The sequence below is a fragment of the Meleagris gallopavo genome, chromosome 5 (assembly GCF_905368555.1).
Source record: "Meleagris gallopavo chromosome 5, MGAL_WU_HG_1.1, whole genome shotgun sequence".
In the NCBI taxonomy this organism is placed as follows: Eukaryota; Metazoa; Chordata; class Aves; order Galliformes; family Phasianidae; genus Meleagris; species Meleagris gallopavo.
Window position 1 is genome coordinate 23,330,739 of NC_139408.1, and position 21,931 is coordinate 23,352,669.

Consider the following 21,931-nt stretch of genomic DNA (forward strand, 5'->3'; position numbering starts at 1 on the left):
CCTAGTGTTGAACAATGGCCTACCTCTAAGAGATGCTTTTATTTTTAGGGAAACTAGCACATCATCTCAAGGAATGAATGGTTATGATTCTGTAACACTGGAAGTGACTAATCCCGTGTTGTAAATGGGATAAAGGGAAATGGAATGTATTTTGAGAACAAACAGTAATCATTGACACAGTAATTTGCATCCCTAGATATTATAATAATGACTAAGTATCACTTCCCCTTGTTTGCATAAGGAAGAGTAGGCAGAGAAATCCAGTGATTTGGCTATCGCTCAAGCAAGGCACTAGAAAAGACAGCATAGGTTGCTTTACTTCATGTTGTTTTCCTCTTCTTTATTATGTCACTGAAACGCAGCGTTACAAAAGTCACAATCCTTTTTAGCACAAAAGTCTCTGTCAGTGTTTGACCAGTTCGTTCCTCTGCTGCCGCAAGAGTTGGTCAAGACTTGTGGGAGGTTTGAGAGAGGCAGGGCACAGAGTGCTGCCTTCAGAAGAGCTAGTTTGGATGGATGACTTGGGATTCCTGTCAATTTGCATGTATTAAGTGCCAGCAGCCTCAATCTGTGCTGTCTTGCTGATGAAGCTAACATATTTTTGCTGCCTGAGGAAACTTCCTGCTCTTTAGAAAGCAATTGCAATTGTAAGGACCAAAGTCTACTCAGCGACCCTTCTACTTCATGACCAACCTGCAGCACAGGAAGTACTCACTCAAATTGGATCCTGAAGGTATGTTTGTGCAGAGAGCTGCTTTCACAAATATTTCTAGACAGGCAGTCGCTAGGAAGTCAGAACCACCGTATCAGAGATGGATTATTTGGGAGCTGAAAAGCAAATATGTTTAATGTCTTAATTTTTTTTAGAAGAAAATTAAGCACCTGAGGTATGATTTGCTTTGTACTAAATGAAGGGAGGGAAAAATGTCATTAGTAAGATTGGTAATAGCGTTCTAAGTTGTCTGTGAATTTCACACTGGCTGCATATCACAGAACCAGCGCAAATAGCAGTGAATACAACCTTTACTTAGCTTCTCCTGACAAACATGCTGCAAAGGGTACAGCAGGCTCACACTGATGCGTGGCAAGAAGACGTACCTAGAAAAGGCAGTCACTCTTTATTCTAGTTATTTGTTTTCTTGTAGCTCTAGGCCCAAATGGAATAGCAAAATGGGCAGATCTTAAGACTTCACTGTGTGAGAATATGATAATCTCTAATTAAGGTCTATCTTACTCCCCTTCTGCCTGGTTCATGTACCTAAACTAGGGGTTAGACTTTCCTGAATATGTGAGGTAATTCTTACTGTGAGTGTGCAGCGTTCAGCTGTGGGAAGCAGTGGAGAGAGGAGGAGAACATCTAGCTGCTGAGCATGTCTTCATGGTGGAGGTGTCATCCTGGCTCTTCTGTGAGGAAGCATCTCAATGTGTGTCAGGGTTGGTAGAAAACCAAGAAATACCAAGCAGCTATGAATCCCCCTGCCTAATGCCTGCTTACAGCTTTGCACACATGCTGCACTTTTCCTCCTGCTCTTTGCCTTCAAGCAAAAATGCTGCCAGTATTGCAGGGCCTCTAGTGTGAGAATAACTCTGCCATGCTGTGGGTTGATTGGCACTCTTTGGGTACCACTGCAATACAGATGAAGAAATGTTGGCTTACATTTGAGTAGAAGACCAGAAATTCAGTGATTCTGGCTCATTATCACAGCAACAGGTAGCTAGGAACATCCTTACTTTTTCTAGTGCATTTTTCAGCTGTTTTCCAGTTGTTGTTGCCTCTCTTCCCCTACAATGCCCTTCCACTGTCTCCCGCCATCCTCCTGGTCCCAAACCTTCGATCACTCCCTGTTCCTGCCAGAGGGAAGGGAGATCATGGCTTATCGGGTCTGCAAAGGAGGAAGAAGCAGGAGAAGAAAGACAGAGACATTGTGGCTGGAGGAGGGCATGGGAGAAAGGGAAAGCTGGGAGCAAAGCTGGAAGCAAACAAGGAAGAGAAAGGAGGCAGAGGAAGACAGGAGGGACACTCACTGGGATACAGGCAGGGAGAAAGAAGAAAGAAAATGCCAAGAAAAGGTAAAGGGGAAAGGAGGAAATTTAGAGAGGAGTGAATACAAGATTATGAAGGGAAGTAGGATGATTTGAGATGTTATGCATTAGGAGGCAGGAGAGAAGGGATATTTCATAGAGGGCAATAATTAAAGCTGGAATTGTGCTTGGCACTGAGGAAAGCACTTAGGGCTGAAGAGAAAGAAAAAGGGAGAAGAAGGAATAAAGGTAAAAATCAAATCCTTGTGTGGATCAGGGAGATTTCATGAGAAAAGGAAGGAAGGAAGGAAGGAAGGAAGGAAGGAAGGAAGGAAGGAAGGAAGGAAGGAAGGAAGGAAGGAAGGAGGAAGGAAGAGAGGGAGGGAGGGAGGGAGGGAAGGAGGGAGGGAGGGAAGGAAGGAAAAAGGAAGGAAAAGGGAAAGGAAAAATCCTACGAGCTAGAAAATAGGAGAGAAATCAACAAAAGAGAATACTAATCTAAAATACAGCATGAGAAACAGGGATGATTGTATGAATCATGAAGGAAAGGGAGAAATACAGGAGGAAAGGAGAGTAGTCCTGGAATATATCAGAATTCTTCTCTAAAATAGATCCAAACAGAATCTTTATTTAAAAAATAAAACATAATTCAAACAACAGTAGGAACACACAACTGTTTTAAACAGTGAAATATTTTTGAATGCATTCAGCCACTTTTTCTGGTCCAAGCCCTTGCGGCCCTTACATTCTCTATAAAATCCCTGATGTACCATAGAGCCCTTCCCTATAAAAAGGACATCATATGAAGCCACACACTTGTTACTGAACCAGCAGTAGGGAGGGAAGAAGATCCCTCCATGTGTAAACCCCATTATCCTCCCCATTACTTAACATAATTTGCCTTAGGCAGCAAGTCGAATCCTCCAAGTATTCGCTGCAGTGAGAGATACAGAGCGAGGAACTCACTTATCTTTTCAGGTGGATTTCACAGTCTGGTTTTCTCTCTTTGTTCTCTCTTTCTCCCTGGTTCTGTTGTTTTTCTTTTATCTTTCCCTTTCACGTTTTTCAGCCTAATTTCACTTTCTGCCTGCTGTTCTCAAGCAACTTACTCGGTTTCTGGTTATATTTTCCTTGCCGCCTGTCACCCACCCTCTGCTGATGCCCTCCAGGGGTTCCTTCATTGTCCGTGCCACCCCTTTGCATCTCTACCTCTCCCTCCAGGTGATGACCTCTATATGCCATCCCCTACCTGCCTCGACCAGAGCATGTGCACTGCCTGTGTCACCAGGACTGGATATGTGACTTCCCAGGGTAACTCCAATGTCTTGTTTCTTTTCATAAACGGGAAATATCTACAACTCTATAGTTTGCCTTTGAACACCAGTAGAAAGGAATATCTACCTCCATCACATATACATCTATTACATGTCTATTCTCTATTTGCTTTCATTTGATCTCATGGTCTCTCGTCTTCTCTGCTTTGTTTATTTGACCTTCTCTTCTGATCCAAGTATTTGATCTGAAGTTAAAAAAAAAGTGCAGGTTGGAGTAGATGATCTTACTGGTCTTTTCCAACCTTAATGATTCTGTGATTCTATTGAGGCCAATGGACTGATGTCTGGAGATCTCTCTGGATGCCATGCCTACCCTGCATACCACTCGCAAAATCAATGCACTGGGATGACAGGACATCCATGAGGTGTCCTGTCCATGCCAAACTGATATATCTCACATAAGCCCAAATGAAAGCTTAAAGGATATTTCTGATCTGTGGCAGTCTGAGGTCTCATCCGCCGCCGTGGGACTGAGGAACCTTAGGTGATCCCAGAGCAGGCATCTTGGTGCTCTTGTAATCAGTGTGACTAATCCTCACCATAAGGAGGTGAGGAATCTCAGCCTTCAAATTTCTCTGTTCTGAGCCTCACCACAGGCAGCACCCTGGACCACTGCAGACGTTGGCACCCATCCTGGCATCAATCTGCTCTAGCCCACACACTCTTAAGATATCCTTGATCCCACAGGTAAATGAGTCAAGGGACTTTCCCTAAACCCACACCACCTGGAGTCTCCCTCAAGTGACCAATCTTGAAATGCCCCTAGCTGAAGTCTACAGCAAAGAGCTTTCTACGTGTGCTGCAAAATAATAACATAGGAGAAAGCAGACGGCACTTGTAGAGGATTCTTCATTACTGCATTCAGATTTTTCTTCCAGATGAAGGTAAGGACTGTATTTGAATAATCCTAACCCTGCATGCTTTCTTCTGGCACTGGCGTAACCCCTTTGCATGTGTGGAGCCCAGGGTTAGGAGTGGCAATAGGAGTGAGACAGATATTGGCAAAGTGCTTATATTCTCCTGGGGATAAGAGCTGTTCGTTAATACCGGTGCTGTATATTATGTTTTTAGGCTTGAAAATACTCAGTCTTTCCCTTAACTGTTTGCACAGTGCCCATAAAACGTGGCTCTTATTTCAATCAGCTGCTGGTGCTGCTGTCCCATGGCAAATGTCGTATGTCTGGAACAGTTCTGCCAGGGTGAGGATGGAGATCCTCATGATCCTTATCTTCCCAGCATGAGTACGTGTGCCTGTATCATTACAAAGCACATCTAGGGGGCAGCTGAACCTTGAGAGGGTGGATGCGGAATGACACTATTGTTTATCTACCTAATCATGACGTTTTATTCTCAATACCGAAACAACAAAGAAGGAGCTTCTAAACTTTTCCAGTGTGTATCAGAGGATCAGGACAGGCTGGCCTGGCAGGCGGATTTCCCACCAAGCAGTTCACATTGACAGCCAAAGGAAGAGGCACGATGAATTGGGAAGCCAAAAATCAGCAAAAAAAATCTCTGCTGCTTCTGCAGCTGCCTGATGGTGAAAAGGAGCCATCTCGATGCCAGAAGGAGATAATCCGCTGACAGCCGGTTATGCTAGTAAAGATAAATAAACAGCAGCTATTTGATCCCCTCCAAGGACACCACGGTAGGGGTGTAACTTCCCATCCCTCAGCTCTTTACAAATAGCAGAGAAACGTTTGTTTCTGGGAGATAATTAATTTATTTCAGTCTGGGGCAAAAGAAGAATTGCTGAAAGTCAGGGTGGGCTGGAAATGGTGTTTTAGCACCTTTGCATATTTGGACATTTTTCCTTGAATTCCTCACTAAATCTGTACAGGATGCATTTCTCCACAAGGACAGGCAGTGTTTGAGGTCTCTCATTTTATCCATTAAGGTTAATGTTCCTAGTACAGTCTTCTCATCTCTGCCAGAAAGGATTCCCTAAGGAATTTAAAACTTCTGAATGAATTCCCCAGAAATATCCATTGATATAATTATTCCCAGGCACTGTAAGTTCAATTTTGCTAGAAAGAGGCAAGCATCCCATGCAAGTGAGGAAAGACATGGTTCACGTGAAACTGGAGAGATAAAAATTCATTTTTCAAGCTTCAATATATTTAGCAGTGCTATAGTTGTTGTGGATGTAGAAGAGAAAATCATAAAGGTAGTGTATGAAATCAACTGTTATCACTGGGAAACACTAGTGAACTTTTAGGTACACAAGCCTTTCTTTAGATCCAAAGTGGAAGAAGCAAACTTCAAGTTAAATATAGATTTAAATGTTGCAGAGAGCATATTTTCCATAGAGGGAGGACTTCTCAGTTCCTCTGAGGTGGAATTAAACCAGGCTCTGTCACTCCTAGCAGCTCTCCCTTTTCTACTGTGTGCACCAACAGAAATACTGTGGTTCATACTTTGTACAAGTTTGCCATGTGGTTTCCATGCAAATGCCCAAACGGTCCTTTGAGCAGATGAGCATGAGGATGCTATTTTGGTAAGGATGAGTGATACATTTCCTCTCTGGCCCTCAAGCAGCCCCCTTGCACAAGTTCTGTTAGAGCAACTTATTCTTTATTAAAAGGTAAATTGTTTCCTATCCTAATAAATATGAGTGGTGATGTAAGGACCATTTTCATTCTCAGAGGTTTGTGAAATAACAACAAAACAAACCACAGTATTAGAAGTTTCATTTCACTGATGCAGAGCAGAAGGCACACCAAGTCTGCGTACCATAAGCACACATGTAAAGAGAAGTCTCTTGCAATGATTTTGTTTCCCCGCTGAAAAAAAAAAGAAAAAAAAAAAAAAAAAGTGACATCTTTTGTTCCTGAACTTGTACCTGTTGGTACAATCTATGGTAACTGTCGAGTCATGGCCTGAACCACTGACTGAGCACCTGGAGAAAGGATCTGGTCAGCCCTGGGAGCACAGGTGAAGGCAATTCAGCTGTGTGTCTGGAAGAGGTGGAGTTTGTCTGCACCTCTCTTAGACCTCATTTAAAGTCTGACTGCCACGGGGAAAAGAATCTCTGGTTGGAGATCCCTTACTTGTGGAGTTTTCCCTGTGAGCCTAGATATTCAGCTACAGGTGAGTACTTTTCCTTTCTCTTATAACACCTTTCCATTTGCACTAGTCTTTTTGTTATTACCTTTTTGTTATTACCCTTTCTGTGTCACCCTTCCACCACATTGATCTTTTGGATTGTTACAGTCAATACTGAAGAGACCAAAGATGCCTCATGTAGCCTATCCTTTCCCTGATAATGTCCCATCTCTCAGGTACTTTGGGAGGGCTGTACGAAATGGGGCCTGAACCCACTGGTAGTCAGTGGTGAAAGTCTAGCATGCATCCTTCTGCAGGTTTGTTTTGTGACTTTCTGAGCATGTCTATCCTGTCAGGCTCCACATCTTGCAGCAGGGAGTTCCAAATGTGATTATGAGTTGGGTGAAGAGGTATTGCTTTTTGTTTGTTCTAAGCACTGTCCAATCTATTCACTTCTTGCTGCTTTCTCTCTCACACTGAGAAGTGGTAACCGATTGCTCCCCAGCCCCCTTCTTCGTGTTGTTCTTCATCTAGCAGGCCTCTCATTGCTTCCTCTCAGTTTTATTTATTTATTTTTTTCGAGCTGAAAAGTCCCAATACACGCATTTTTATGCAAATGATCTCATATCCCAAGAGTTGCCTTTCCAATTCTAATGCAGCTCTCTTGAGACAGGCAGTGAGTCCTCTAGCTGCCACAAAGGATGGCACAAAATGTCTCCATGAAGGGGAGCAACACAAGCTCCCATTCCACTTCACCTTCTTCAGGAAGCTTCCAGCCCTCCTTGTTCAACTCTACTTGGCCAATGGCAAACACTGCATTAATGCTTTCAACAACTGAGGTAAACAGGAATTTTGTGGCATTCTGAAACTACCAGAGGCTTTCATTCTAATTCACTTCTGTTTATCCAAGTCCACTGCAAGAGCAACCAACTAAATTATGTCATGTGTCCACTCAGTTGCCTAACAGAACTCAGAAAGAAACTTTTTTTCATGCTGTCCCTCCCAGTTTGTGTTTATGTGTGCTATTCCTATAACAGAACTCTGCTAATGAGATCGGTGAACGTATTGACATTATCTAGCTGTTTTTTATCTGTGAAGTGTAACATTGGTGCATCTTACTGTTATTAATCAATTTCAAATCAAAGAATGTACAAACAGGCTTCATTGCTGAATTTCCTAACTTTTGAGTGATATGTTACGCAACTTGCTTGTCACACAAAAAATGGAAGGCTTCAGGGGAAGAAATTAAAATCAATTATAAATTGGAGTAGCACTGTAGGCCTCTTTTTTACATGGAGTATTGTGTTAAGCAGTGGGGCCTGCGGCATAAGAAGGTTGTGAAGCAGTTGGAGCAAGTCTGGAGGAGAGCCACACAAAGACGATTGGAGGGCTGGAGCAATTCTCCAATGGAGACAGACTGAGGGAGCTGTGCTTCTTCAGGCTGGAGAAGAGAAGGCTCTGGGGAGACCTCATTGTGGACTTCAGGGAATAAAGGGTGCCTACAGGAAGATGAGTGAGGGACTCTAGCAAGCAGTGTAGTCGTAGGATGAGTAAATAGATTTAGATTAGATATTAGGAAGGAATTTTTCATTGCAACGGTAATGAGGCCGTGGATCATCTTGCTCAGAGAAGCAACACCTGGGGATGTTCAAGGCCAGGTTGGATTGGGCAGACTGATCTTGTGTAGGTGTCCCTGCTCATGGTGGGGGGCTGGAACTGGGTGAGCTTTAAGGTCCCTTGCAACCCAGGACAGTCTACAACTGTATGATGGCAATGCATTATGCTGTAGCTCTAATGTAAGCCAAAACTAAGTAAAAGGGATACTTTACAGCTGCACTTCATAGGAGCCGTGCTTATTGACTCTTTTTTGACCTTTCCTTTGCCTGTTCCCACTCTATTCCAAATGCAGCTCTTTGACTTGAAAAAGAGGCAAGATGAGATTAGGAAGTCAGAGCAGAAACCTGGCAAAAACTAAAACTAGGGGTAGCAGAACCCACAGCGTACTTAATTTCTGATAATCTGCCATTAACCAACACTGCTTGTTGTTAGGCCATGAAAACCCACTTTGAATCCTTGCACTGTCACCCACCTCTCTATCTACTGAGCCATAGTTAACTCCTATTTTTGCACGCAAAGCTATGCACAGCTCTGCTCTGGCAACGCCTTTCCCCACTGCTCCTAAATAACCGTTGTTTCACAGCTGGCCTACTTGTCAGCACAATGATCAGCCAGGCCAACATGAGATAAATACAGGGGTTTCAGTGTTGTGTTTTTTTTTTTTTTTTAAATACTTCCCAAAGTTGACTACTTCTGCACTGCTTGAAATGCTGATGTTATTCGTACTACATCATTCAACAAAAGACAATACTGAGATTGAAATTAACACTGCGAATTTAGTGCTCAGCTGGTAATCTCAGCTCAAAATATGTGTAGTTAAACACTTGAAGGAAACAGAATTGATTTTTAGGTTCTCCATCCCCTCAAAACCCAGGATCCTTACATATCTAGTGATATGTATGGATTCAGGGGCCAATTTTATGCAAAGATTTTTGAAAACTGCAATCAGTATCTACATTTGAAGTAGCTAGCAGCCTGAAATTATCATCACCACCTACTTTACCTGGTGCAGCTTGGTTCCCCCTTCCCTTCCCCTGTGTTCACCTTTTATATCAGATGTTTCTCAGGATAGGCTCTGTTGTATCAGGTCTCCCCTGCTAGGTGCCAAAATGATCATTAACACTTAAAAGAGCTAAAAAGATGTTCTTTCTACTGGTTGTACTGTTTATGGGAATGGACACATCTACAGATGCTGTTTGCCTGTAATGTCTGATTTCTGTGCAACCTACCAGTTGAGATGCCTATATGCCTGTGTTAAAACTTGGTGGCTGCTGTCATTGCTTGTGGCTTGCATCCTTGGTTTACTGCTGTGAGTGGACTTTCATTCACATATCAGGCTAGTGGCACACGGAAAATCTGTTACAGATTGCTATTTCCTTTCTTTGGGTCCTTGAATACTTAGTAGTTTCATTTCCATCCACAGTTTTCTGACTCTACTGATGTTCTCCTCTCTGAGCTTTAAGGAAATAAAAGTGAGAGGGTTCTGCTGAAGGTATCTGGAAAAGGGCATTTAGATTTGGAAATGGATGAAACCACCAGTGGGCCAGCAAGCTACAGCTGAAAAATTTTATGGGGTGACAATATTACAACAAATCAGCCTGAATGAGGGGGCATTATGTTGCCTAACAAAAAGGGCAAAGAGCCAAAAAGAGCTTCTTTTACCTGATAATGGAGCTGCAATTGCTCATGGGATAGTTCATACTGCTGGCTTAAAAATGAGTAACTGCTCCCTGGATCGCTCACGTCTTGGCACGCAGTTTCCAGCTCATTGTGATTCTAAACAGTGTGCGGGATTGGTAAGCGTGCTTAGTCAGCCTGGCCAGCCACCCGAGAGCCGTAAGCAATGTCCCCTTTATGACTGCTCACATCTACTTAAAGAGAAAAGATACAAAAAAAAGGTAGGGAAACCCATTCCTCTCGATTGCTGGAGACGATATCACTGCTCAAATTTTCCTCCCATCTGGAAGTGGTCAGAGCCACTCAGCTCTCTGAGGGCAGATGCATCTCCAGAAGCAGAGAGCAACAGCTTGTGAAGGGTGAGTATGTGCTGGCCTACCTAAATTGAAGATCTGAGATGGATTTACTGGTTAAATAGCCTGCATTGTGCTGAAAGTCAGATTAGATAAGAAGCAGCCAGCCTTCCTGACTTGACATACTAAAACCTTAACACAGCCGAAATCTGTGCAGGCTTGTGCAGGAGCCAGAGATGAGCATGTCTGGGAGCTGTTGAGAGATCAGAGACCATGGTGGTCCTCACAGGTCCCCCTGCTCCCTGTGCAATAGGCCAGATGCAGACCAGCTCTGTTTGGCCAAACAGCCTTACGCTTTCTTCTCTGGGCTCTGTGGCACAGGTGGACTAGATGATCAGTAGAGGTGCCTCCCAACCCAATGTATTTATGATTCTATGACTTCCGTACTTAATAAAAGGTATCTCCTGTAAGTGAAACGTTCCATGATGGGGGAAGAGATAGTAAGATAAAATTGTTCTTTCATGGCTAGCTGCAAAATCGCATCTCTCTCCAGTACAAACCCACTAGAGACACAGACAACTTGGTATTATGCTGCTGGGACGATGTGGGGAACGGAGCTTTGCAGTGGGAAAGGGGCAAAGGTTGAATTACTGTTCCCAGAATACAGATCCCAAGCAATGCACTCCTCACCCACTTGTGGCCCATTGTATCAAGGACTCCTCCAGCCTGAGTTGAGCCAGTAGTGCATCAGAAGAGCAAACTTGCAGCTGCACCACCCCCAGCTGAGACCAGCTGGCAACTGCTGAGTAAGCAGGTCTTTTGGATGGGCTAGAGCAAGTAGGGGTCTACTTCATCAGTTGCTGTACTCAATGGGCCCTATGTAAGGCAATAAGATATGGCTGAAGTCAGAGCCATTCTGCTAAGCAGTGTGGTTTGTAGTTAGGTTGTTATCCTTAATGGCGAGCCCCTTGTGTGTGTTGTGTTCTCAGGCTCTAGCTCCAGCCGGTAGTCTAAACCATTTGCTTGATTTTCTGTATCATCTAGAAGCGAGCTATGCCTACTCTTCCCTAAGCCTGGGAGAAGGAAGGTATGTGTTTGGAGGGAGCTCTCTGCTGGAGAGAGAGACCTGTGCTCAATGCCCAGCTGTTTGGTCAGACAAGGGCATGTCTTGCCTGAAGTGGTCTGTAACTTTCTCTTTCAAGCACAGCTGTACAGGCTGTCCCCCCTCCTATATGCAGTCATCTAGCATTCCTGCTGACAGCACATGGAAGAAGAGTAATAGGCAAGAAACTAACTTTTAATTTATTTTTGAGGTAGTTTGATGCTGGAAACAGTGGAAAGGGAAAGCACCGTGTGGCTACCCAGCTCTGTTGGCTCCATCTTTGACGTGGAGGTTAGGAGCTTTCACGCTTGCTGCTTGCCATGAAAATGCTCCTGCGTGATAGAGCAAAATCCAAGAAGACATTCTTTAAGTGTTCTCAGCAAATGACACTATGAAATGGGCTGGATATAACAAAACCAACATTAGCAACATGTTATTCTTCTGAACATTATTAGAAAAATTGCAACAGCTCTTGAAACGCTCCTGCATTTCACTCAGTGAGAAACAGCATCGCTAAGCAGATGCCTGCGAATTCTCATGAAAGCCTGTTGATTATCACAAGTTTTCCACTAACTTTGGAAAGGCTTTGGAGTTGGCTTGGACTTGTGCTTTTGGAAACAAACTTGGAGAAGGGGATGGGGTGATGTGATCAAGCAGGCAGTGGAAAATTTGTGCAAGCTGAAGGCTGAATTCTGATGAGCAGAGAGAATGCCACATTAGGAGGCAGGGATGTGGAGGGCAACTTTGTGGGCAGACACCCTGAAAGCAAAGGAGGGATTTTTTTTTTTTTTTTTTTTTTGTAGACTTCTAGCTAGGCTTTGCTTTTCTTGCAGTGGAAGCATGCTGCATATCTGCATGAAGCCAACAAACAATGGCAGTCAGTTTATTCAAGCATTTAGCTGTGTGTTTAATAGTGCTGTTGCTTCCAATTTCATATATGAGATCACGTCTAATGCTACCAGAAGCAATATGTTACACACGTACCTGGAGAAGCCCTTTTTGCTGATGTGGAAATGAAGCCAGAAGTAGCGCAGAGGCTGGGACTGCTCCTCTTTGTCATCGTGAGCCTGAACAAAAGAGTGGAGTATGTGCGCTGTTATTAAAGCACTTCCAGCATGTCTGATCAGAACCTATGGATTAAATTGCTGAGGTTGGTGTGAGACAGGCTGAGCCACCCATCTATGACCCACAGATCTCTGTAGGCAGTGTGCACCTAACAAAGACAGTGTGGCGCAGCACTTACCACGGCCTGAATTCTGGGAGGAATGGCATACAATTTCTTTGTACATCTGCTGTAATAGTGAATGATTTTTTTCTTTGAACTTTGTCCAAAGTTCATCTCTAAAACAAACTTTAGTCAAACCGCACATATTGACTCCTCAGCAGAATAAACATGCTGAATCTGTAACACTTAATCACTGGTTCTAACTTCTTTTAACTTGTTCCTTAATCAGAAAGATAGAAAAACAGTGAAATAAATGGGCTCAGTATTTACATTTGTGGTGCATCTGTCGAACACTCTGAAGGACAAAAGCAGCTCCAGATTGTGCTGTGGGCAGCTGACTCTAGCCAATTGCCTCCAACTATCACAGAAGGGAAAACCAAACCCCAGGTTAGTGACTAGGCTGCAACGTTTGGCCCACAGTGAGAAGTGATGTGGGGGAAATCTGAGATGTTGAGATCTTTCAAAGAATCATACAATCATCAGAGTAGGAAGGGACCTTTAAAAGCCATCTAGTCCAACTTCTCTGAAACAAACAGGGATGATACCTACAGTTAGATCAGAGTGCTCACAGTCCAGCCTGACCTTGAACATCTCCAGAGATGGGGCATGTACCACCTCTCTGAATAGCCTGTTTTAGTGCCTCACCACCCTTCTCGTAAAAAACTTAATCCTTATATCCAATCTAAATCTACTGTCCTTTAGTTTGGGACCATTTCTTGTTGTCCTCTCACAACAAATCCTGCTAAAGGCCCATCCTTTCTTACAGCCCTGTTTAGATACTGGAAGGCCACTCTCAAGTCTCTGGCAGCCTTCTCTTCTGCAGGCTGGACAGCCTCAGCTCTCAAGGAGAGGTGTTCCACCCCTTGGATCATTTTTGTGGCCCTCCTCTGGACGTGCTCTATCTGATCCATGTCTGTCCTGTGCAACTATCCCAGAGAAAGGCGAGCGCTGTGAGGTGAGCAGATGCCCGTTTGGGTGACTCTGCTTCGGTTCTATACCTTTAAGGTTCGTGTTTTCAGGCTCCTGTCTACAAATTGGAAACTTAATTTCATTCGGGGGGAGAAAAAAAAAAAAAAAGCAGTCTTGAGTTCCTTACGTAATTATGGGAACCCAGGAGCTGCCGCTTTAAGAAAGCTGTAAAGTTCCCCGGCAAACCCCCCCTCCTCCCCCCCAGAACTTTGACGGGAAAGCGGTAATTAAAACCGAGCGCGGCTCGGAGCGATGGGTTTCGCCGTTTGATTTTATTTCGCTATTTCGGCGTGACGGCGGCGGCTCGGACGCGGCCCTGTTGCATCAACTTCCTGTGAGGAGCCCCTCGCGGCGGGGCCCCGCGCGCGCGGCTCCTCCCGCCCGCGACCCAGCTTCCTGCGCGCGGCCCCGCCGCGCGCGCTCCCGCGCCGAGCCCCGCGCGCCGGCCGGCCGGGAGGGGGGAGGGGGAGACGGCTAACGGCCCCGCGCCGCGCCGCCTCCCTCAGCCGCCCCCCGAGCGGCGGCGGCCGCCGCCGCTCGGGGGGCGGCTGAGGGAGGCGGCGCGCGGGCGGCGCGGCTCCGGCAGAGTTTGGTGCCCTACTTCACTCTACTTTAGTTTCACTCACTTCACATCCGGGCTTTTTCCCTAGGCAATGGGTGCCGCAGCACAGCCCGTTCCTTAGGCAAAGGGAAATAAATTCGCCGCACCGACGCGTCAAGTAGTCCCCCTCGGGAGGAGGCGGCGCGGCCGCCCCCGCCGGCACGGAGGCGAGGGGGCGGCGGGGACGCTCCAGGAGCGACGGGGGGCCTCCGAGGGCGGCGGGCCGGACCCCCCCCACCGCGGGGTGGGGGCGGGCGGGGGCGCGCTCGGCGGCGCGTCGGGAGCGCGCGTCAGGCAGGCAGGGAGGCCGTCGGCGGAGGGATCCGTCGGCGCGGTGCTGCGGCCGGGCCGGGTGAATGGGATTGAAGAAGAGTTCAGCTTCGCGGCTTGTTTTTGTGTCACAGTTTCTCTCCTCCTGCGCCTCGCCGGCTCCGTGCCTCCCGCCCCGCCCGCCCCCTCCTCCCCGCCGCAGGAGGAGCCCCCCGCGGACAGGGGGAAGGAACAGGACCCCACGGAGGCGAGAGCGAGCGAAGAGGAGGAGGAGGAGAAGGGAGCAACCTACCATCTTCCACTCCCCGCTTAGCTTAAAGAAAGTGAGAGGAGGAGAGAGAGAGAGGCGCCCGGAAGAGGGGCACAGGGAGGCCCGGAGGAGCGGCGGCCCCAGCACCCTCCCCCTATGAAGAAGAGTCCTCCCCCTCGCAGCCAGGTCCTGCCAGGGGGCCCGCCGCCGCCGCACCGCCGCCAGCAGGGTGTAGTATCCCGCCTTCCTCCTCTCCTCCTCCTCTCCTCCTCCTCCTCCTCCCTGCCCCCCCCCGACCCCGCCGCCCCCCGCCCCGCGCCCAACTTGCGCCGCAACTTCGCCGCCGCCCCCGGCCCCTCCCCGGGGAGGTGTGTGTGTGTCTGTGTGTGTGTGTCTGTGTGTCTGTCTGTGTGGTTGGGGGGTGGGGGGGTGCAGCGTCCCGGGGCGCCGCGGCCCCCGGGGCCCCGCTAGAAGTTTGCGGGCGGGGCGAGGAGGAGGAGGGGGACGCGGGGCCGAGGGAGGTGGCGGCCGGGCGGGGGGAGGAGCGGGCCGGGATGACACCGCGCCGGGCCCCCGCGGGGACGGGGGGCTGCGGGCCCGCTCCCTCCGGCCGGGCCCAGCGCCGCGATGCTGCCGGGGAAGTTTGGTGCCGGGCTGGGGGATGATGCCGCTCGCTCTCGGTGATTGATCATTCGTAGTAAACCCGCTGCCGCAGGCTTTTTTTTTTTTTTTTTTTTAATTTTTTTTTTTTTTTTTAAATTTTATTCCTTCCTTCCTTCCTCCACCTTCTTTTCATTCGTCTTTGTGGCCCGAGCAGCGGCCGGGAAAATTCCGCTTCTTCTGCAAGTTGTACTCCGCCGGCCGCTGCCCCCGCCCCGGGCCGCCCGCAGCGACGCTCCGCTCCCGGCCCGCGCCGTGCCCCGTCCTCATCGCCGCCGTCCCTGCCCTCCTCCGTGCGTAGGTGGAGCGGCCCTGTGTGGGACTCTGCCATTTGGTGTGGTGCTCGTGTGCATGCTCCTTTCTTCGCTCGTCTCCGCGGTGGTGTTTTCCTTTTTCCCCGCTGTTGTTTTTCTTCCCTTTCTCTCTATTATTCGGAGCTCTGCCGTCGGGCGAGCTGCTTCGCGGTCGCAGTTCCGTGATGCCGGGGCGGGACGGCGCACCTGGGCTCGGGGTGGGTTTGGGGCGGCCGGGTGCGTGAGGTTCTCTCTTCAACTTCTTCTCAAGTGTCAAAAAATGAGGCCGGGAGAAGATGAGCTTCAATATGGAGAGGTTTCCAAGTTCCTAATTCTTGGGGGTGGAGGAAAGAGTGCCATTGGAGAGTGGCTTTTGTTTTCGATTGGTGAACAAATGTCATCGCATTTCGGTCACGTGCTGTAATATTCTTTGTTCGGCTATCAAAGTATGGTATCTGCTACACCTGTTCCCACTTTTTAATTGCGTGTAACGGTGACTGCCCACAGACCTATGGGGAGGCACGCGTCCCTTCCCGCTCCCCTCCTTCCCTCTGCGTGCTGTTTGGGCCTGAGTGCCAGCTCTACCATCAACTTTTCTCTGCTATGGGGGGGCTGCATGGACAGGCCTCTGGTGCAGCACCTGCGTGCTGGAGGGCTGCACGAGATGCTGGATAGGGGCAGGCACTCACCTGGGCCCGTGGTGTTAGCTTTGCTGGAGTTGCTGCTGCCTGCTGTCAGGGCAGGGGGTGGACACCCGTGTGCACCGCAGGAGGTAACTGGGGCTTGTCATCCTTAGCTGTGTGTCCTCAGGTGTCAGAAATAAGGTCTGGAGCTGACTGTTTACTTTTTGTTTCTGCCTTGTGGCTGTGCTTGCTTGTAACAAGGAGGATGCCTGAGTAGTCTCGCTTCTGTCATTGGGTTCCTCTGTGCCTGCCTGGTGTGCTACGGAGCAGGGAAGTGCCAGGCTTAGATAGGGAGAGGATTGTTTGGAGCTTAATTGATGCAGGTAGTAGTGTTCTTCTTAAAGCCTTGGAAAACTAGGACTCTGATGCCTTTACCCAGTTAACGTGTAACGCTGAAACTTCTAAGTTTGTTGATGCCTGTGCATATAACTCTATAGTTTGTATCCAAACATTGACACTAAGTTCCTAGTAAGACCCGGCTCTTAAACAATCAAAAAGTTCTTAGAACCACTCATGTTAGCTGGAGAAGTTAGTTACCATGCGTTAGTAGAAACATCACAGGGTTTGGAGATTCTGTTTGCATCTGGCATGCTGCATGACAATTCAGTGGAACTATTTCTTTGAAGGTTTGCTTTTTTTAATTGCTGTTTTTAATAAGGAATTCTGTTGCTCAGTAAACAAACCTTTAAATCTGTGTTGGGGGGGGGAAAATAGATGGTGCTTCTACGTGTTTTTAAAGCTTTCAGCCTAACTGTTGTAGAAACATTTGATTGTTGTCTGGTAGTTCTTATCATCCAGAAGTTTGGGCTGATATAGAGTGAGCATTAAGCAGTGTCTGGATTCTGTGCTGTGTATGGGACATCCCTCGGAGGCCTGGAGAGCCACTTGCCCAGCAGCAAGAAGGTGCTCACTCAGCACCTGCTGCCCATCCTGCCCCCAGTGTCCGGCCCTGCTGAGCCAGGCAGCTTGGAACTGGGGTCGGGCTGGGGAGGGGCCTTGGCGGTGCCCGTGGGCTGTAATTCAGAGTGCCACATCAAGGAATATATATATATGTTTTTTTCTTTGGGATTATGTTACTATTATTCATCTGAAGATTTCTATCTGAAAGCTTTTAATCTCTGTTCTTTTTGTGCATCGTGGTCTGGATTTGTTGTGAGGTGGGAGGAGGCATCAGAGGGGGAGGGTTGTTTTCTTCCTCTAGGGAATGAAAATAGAAAACTTCCCTTCAGAGAACTTAAATAGAGAAAAAGAAGGGAGCTGTGAATTTTCTGCAGTTCAAAGAAAAATGCGGATGTGTTTTTCCAGCTCCAACAGTAAGATCTCTGCCTTTGGTTTAGATTTTGTGAAGCTCTCTTCACCCGAGGCCGCTCGGCTTCAGCTGTGCTTCGACTCATAGGGCCTAAAGAGTTCTTACTGAACTTGGCTGTTTTTAGAGATGAGCTTTTGCTTGTGAGCCTGTTCAACTTTGCTGTAGAAATTCTAATAAAAAAAATCCTCCGACTGGATCTGTGCAGCTGATAAGAACTTTTTAGGGTTTGTTTTTTTTTTCTCCTGGGAAAAGAAGTAGTATTTTAGTAGCGCTTCAGAAATTGGGAGTGCAGCTGGAACACTGCAGTAGAGAGCGTGGCTATGGCCCAGGCTGTTGGTGCAGTTTGTTTATAATGGTCATAACTGCATATGAACGTGGTGTAGCTTCTCAGTTCCTTAGCACTTTGTAGAGGCAGGGTGAAGCTTATGCAGTGAAGTGGACCGATCCTATCGGGATTTGTTTATAAGAGAGATTTCTCTTTCAGCTCCACGCCGTCTGTACAGACCTTGAAGGACTATCTTGTTTCTTGTGTTAGGGGCGCTTGGCGTGCGGTTCAGAAACTCAAGATGAACGTCACGTGAGAAACATATGTTGGTGCCTTAACCTTTTTTCTGTTGTTTCGGTTTTGTTGCTTCTTGGTTTTGTTTAAAATCATCCAGAAAGGCCTTCATGGCCTGGTAGGGCTTTGCTTTTAGAAGGGGGCATTGTGGGCAATGCGAGCTGTTCCACTGCCTTGCCTTTAGGAAAGGCTCCTCATGCAGAAGGGCAGTGCTAAAAACCTATTATCAAGCTTGTAACAGTATTTCTTTACTGTTCCCTTCACCCTTTATGCTCACAACTGTGTGGTCACATGCGTGGCTGTGTGCTGGAAGTGTAAGGCTCCACAAAGGCCTGGTTCCTGCATGTTCATGAATTGCCCTTGTTCAATTATTCTGTGCCAGAAAGCAACTCGCATCCTGCTTCTGATGTATTTTAACTATAAAAGGTTACTTGGGAGCAAGCCGTGTACTGGGAAGGTGGGGCAGTGCTCAGGGAGTGCAGGGTGCCGCTGGGGAGAGGGGTAAGGGATGTACCTGCAAGAAGAGGGTGAGCTGAAGGATAGTTTTTATGGGTATCCTACATTAATATTTCATGTTCAGCACAGCACAACACCGATGTCTGGCTTGTGCCGGTGATAGAGAGATGCGTTATGCAGGCAAAAAAAGAAGTTTATTTACAGCTGGGGGGAAACTTTGTGTTTTTTTTTTTTTTCCTTGTTACAAACACAGTCTCATTACAAAAGGGGAAAAAAAATAAAAACCCCACAGAACCTGTGTGTTTCTGAGCTGTAAATAATGCATGGCTCTTGCACCTCCTTGCTCTTAAAATTGGTAAAGTATGTTCTTAAGTTGCTTGACTCTACTTTTATGTTAAAACTTCGCAAAAGCGGGGTGCCAAGTGTAGGTATAGATGGCTGCAAAACGTACAAAGAAGTCAGTTATTTTTAGAAATGTATTTAGCACTGAGGAAAGGCGTGCTTGTGTAACAATCAGGCTTTATAGTTGCACTCACCTGTTTTCCAAATCTTTAAATCTGTAGAAAGCTCAGAAAGATCCATTCCTTTGGACTGGGCTGAGTGCTGTGCCTGCTCCCTAACAAAGCCACAACTTTGCCACCGACCCTTTTGTTTTAACACTTTGATCGTCCTAGGCTTTTGAGGGGAAAAAAATGCGCTCCTCGGTCTAGGTTTCTCTGCAGAATTTATTTTGTATTGTGCTGTTTACATCACTTTAATATCTCCATAGGAATTATCAAGTACCCTGTGCCTTAAAAGCTCTGTGCTGTGGTGGTTTGACCTATTGAACGCTCCTTCTTACCTGAGGTTTCTTGTTCATTGTCGCTGCAAACGCTCGCTCTTTGATTACAGATTGTGTGCTCAGAGCATCCTGCGAAAAAAAAAAAAAAAAAGAAAACCCCAAAACAAAAACCCCACCAGAAAGCAAACGTCACCACATCACCCCAGCCTGCCGCTTGCTGTTAGCGGTGGAATGCATTTCTGCGTGGTGCATAAGGAGCGAGGCTCTGCTTAGCGTGAGCTGTCTCGTAGGCCGTGTTCACGCCGCTTCTATTTTAATGCCTGATGCCTTAAAATGCGCGTCTTCCGGCTGCTGCCCTTCCCTGACAGCACCGTGCTCCTAGGACAAAAGGCGGTGTTAGCAAGTTCACTTGTGCTGGTTGCCTCTTAAAATGATGGGCTGTACCGTTGCGTGTGTAATTAGAAATATGTTTTGAAAACACAGCCAGTGCGTTTTCTTGAATGGGAGCATGGAGGGGAGCGCACTGGAGAGCAGGTCGGGGTCTCTGAGGTGGCCTGAGCCCGGCTGGCCTTGGGCCTGCAGGAGGGGGACTCGCACCCAGAGGAGGGCTGTGGTCGGCTGCTGGCTGCGTCTGTGCCTGCTTGATGTTCGCTGTCAGTGCTAGGGAACGTCCCTTCCTTCCCGTGTTCCCCTCCAAGCCTGCCGTCCCACCACAGGTAACTGTGTGTGTCCCAGAGGCTGCAGATGGTTAATGGGAGTGCTCCAGTGGTATCCGAGTCAAGATTTAAATTGTTTTAGCGAAACTTCTGAGTAATCGCAATAATTATTTTCTGTTAAGCTGACTGATAGTAACTATGGCAACAGCTGTCTTTGGCCTATGGACAGTATCACTGTATTGACAAAACCCTCAGATGCTTCTGAGGCCTTTTGCCTACGGGGGCGATGCGCTAGGACGTCCGTCAGGTGACGGGGATGCTGCCTTCCCCTCGCTGCAGCACGGGGCCCTCTGCCTGTTTCCCTGGGTGCTGTGCTCCTCCTCGCTAGCTGACAGCGCCGCCAGACCGCTCTTCCACAAGGCTGGTGAAATGTACTGATCCTTAGAGATGGAATTGCAGGGGCATGTTCCTGTTTCTTAACAATAAGAAAAATCCTGAGCTCGGGAGGAGAAGGAGGAAGAAAACAACAAGGAAGACTTGTTCATTTTGAGCACTGGTTGTTTCCTTCCTCACTAAAACCTTCTTAGAGCAGACTGGTAGGGGGAGCTGCCCTTCCCTTTGCTGAAGTACAACGTATTCTTCTCTGAGGCCTACGCTGAGATGCAGCTATTTAGCGTTCAGCTAAGCTCAGCTGCTTCTTGGAAGAGACGTGAGCTTCTGCTTCAGCACGGCTCAGAAATGGAGGAAGAAGGCATCTCTTTCCAGCTGAGTAAATTCTGGACAGGAAGAATGTGCCCCTCACCAAACGTACTTTTCCTATTGATATTCAGAAGAGTGCTCTTTGAAAACAGGCTTTAGCACTAAAAGCATAGCAGTCCTGGAAAAAAAAATGTAACATCTCTACGTGCAGTGAGATTAAAAAGCCATATTCTGTTCTGCATCCTTGAAAGTAGCTAAACTGCTGATTTCTCAATTGTCGGATAGCTGACGTGTTTATACTGAAGTCTTTGACTCCTTAACAGCTCCAGCCTGTGAGTGGTAGCTGCTGGCCCTTCTTACCTGCTGGCTTCCCATCCTTGTGCCGTGTGTGTGTTCTGGCCCGCGGAGCGTGCAATATGGCCTACAGCTGGGCTCTCTGCTGAGCACTGCTTGTGCAAACTACAGGCCCCAGTGTGCCGTGCTCCAATGTTATCTGCAGGCTTGTCTGGGTAGTGATGCACTGCTGCATCTTGGGACTTGTAGTTTGCGCATGTGGGAGCTTGAGGCTTAGGGTGACAGGTGAAATATGCTATAAATCCTAGAAACTGGATCGTCGCTGCCGTGAGCAATCCCTATCAGTACAGCTGGCTGCTACTGCTGTGCAGCAGCACATGCGTTTATCCATGAGTCGGCTTCTAGTCAAGTGGTATCTTTAGGGAAAAGCAAGTGATGAAGTCAGTTCTCCAGCTGCACGTGTGTTTTTATACAAAGAGTACATAAGTAATTGCATGAATCTCTTGTCTCATCTGTGATTGCAAGTACAGTGTTTGATCTTCTGGAAATTTCAAGGTAATGTTGTGGATGGAAATGTGGCAGGAGGAGGCTCCCCTCTGTGCTACTGGTGCCTTGTTCCTCCTAAAGTGCTGCTTGGTGCTTACAGTGGATTCTGCCACGGGGAGAGGGCGTGTGAGCAGCTCTTTGCCTGCTGAGAACTGACTTCACTGTGGGGCTGCTTCAGCTGAAACCATGAGGGCACAGGGAGGTGTGCTGCTTCCCTGCCATGGCAGTTAGTGACATCACTGTTGTCACCACGGATGCACGGAATCCCTGATTCCTCTGTTGGCAAGTGAGGCCAGAAGCACGCTGTGGCCAGTGCTCTTGTTTCACAGTGCTTCAGCTCTGGCCATTGAGCTTGGATTCACGTGGAGCTTGCATTGAAGAAAGCGAAGCGTTTCTGGAAAGGAGATAGAGGAATAGGAACTTTCAGAAAGGTGGTTTGTTTGGATCTTTTTTTGTTGTTGTTTTGTATCCATAAGAATTACTTGTTTTCACGTTGACTTATGTTGAGCAGGACTTGCTGCAGTTAATGTGGACATTAATATGATTTCAATTGTTAGGCCTGTAGCAAGTTTAGTATTTGCTGTAGTCTT

General features: G+C 47.3%; 2 protein-coding genes across 6 annotated transcripts in view; one reads left to right on the forward strand and one right to left on the reverse strand.

The window, feature by feature from the left end:
- Positions 1–11,164: 11,164 nt before the first annotated feature.
- LOC146544283 (uncharacterized) lies at positions 11,165–14,716 on the reverse strand. The gene is made up of 4 exons (XM_085224756.1): positions 14,448–14,716; positions 13,911–14,222; positions 12,075–12,157; positions 11,165–11,422 (listed from the first exon to the last, which is right to left on the reverse strand). Exons 1-4 carry the CDS (start codon positions 14,448–14,450, stop codon positions 11,383–11,385), a joined length of 438 nt encoding a protein of 145 aa, XP_085080882.1. The 5' UTR covers positions 14,451–14,716; the 3' UTR covers positions 11,165–11,382.
- The window catches only part of PHF21A (PHD finger protein 21A), a 121,390-nt gene continuing 113,902 nt past the window's right edge, over positions 14,444–21,931 (forward strand). For 3 of the 5 annotated variants that reach the window (XM_085224753.1, XM_085224748.1, XM_085224752.1), the window contains exon 1: positions 14,488–14,634. The gene's annotated coding sequence lies outside the window, so the exon portion shown is untranslated. Of the gene's footprint in view, positions 14,635–14,918; positions 15,086–21,931 lie in introns of those variants that run through there. The other 2 variants (XM_085224751.1, XM_085224749.1) reach the window with 2 other exon arrangements.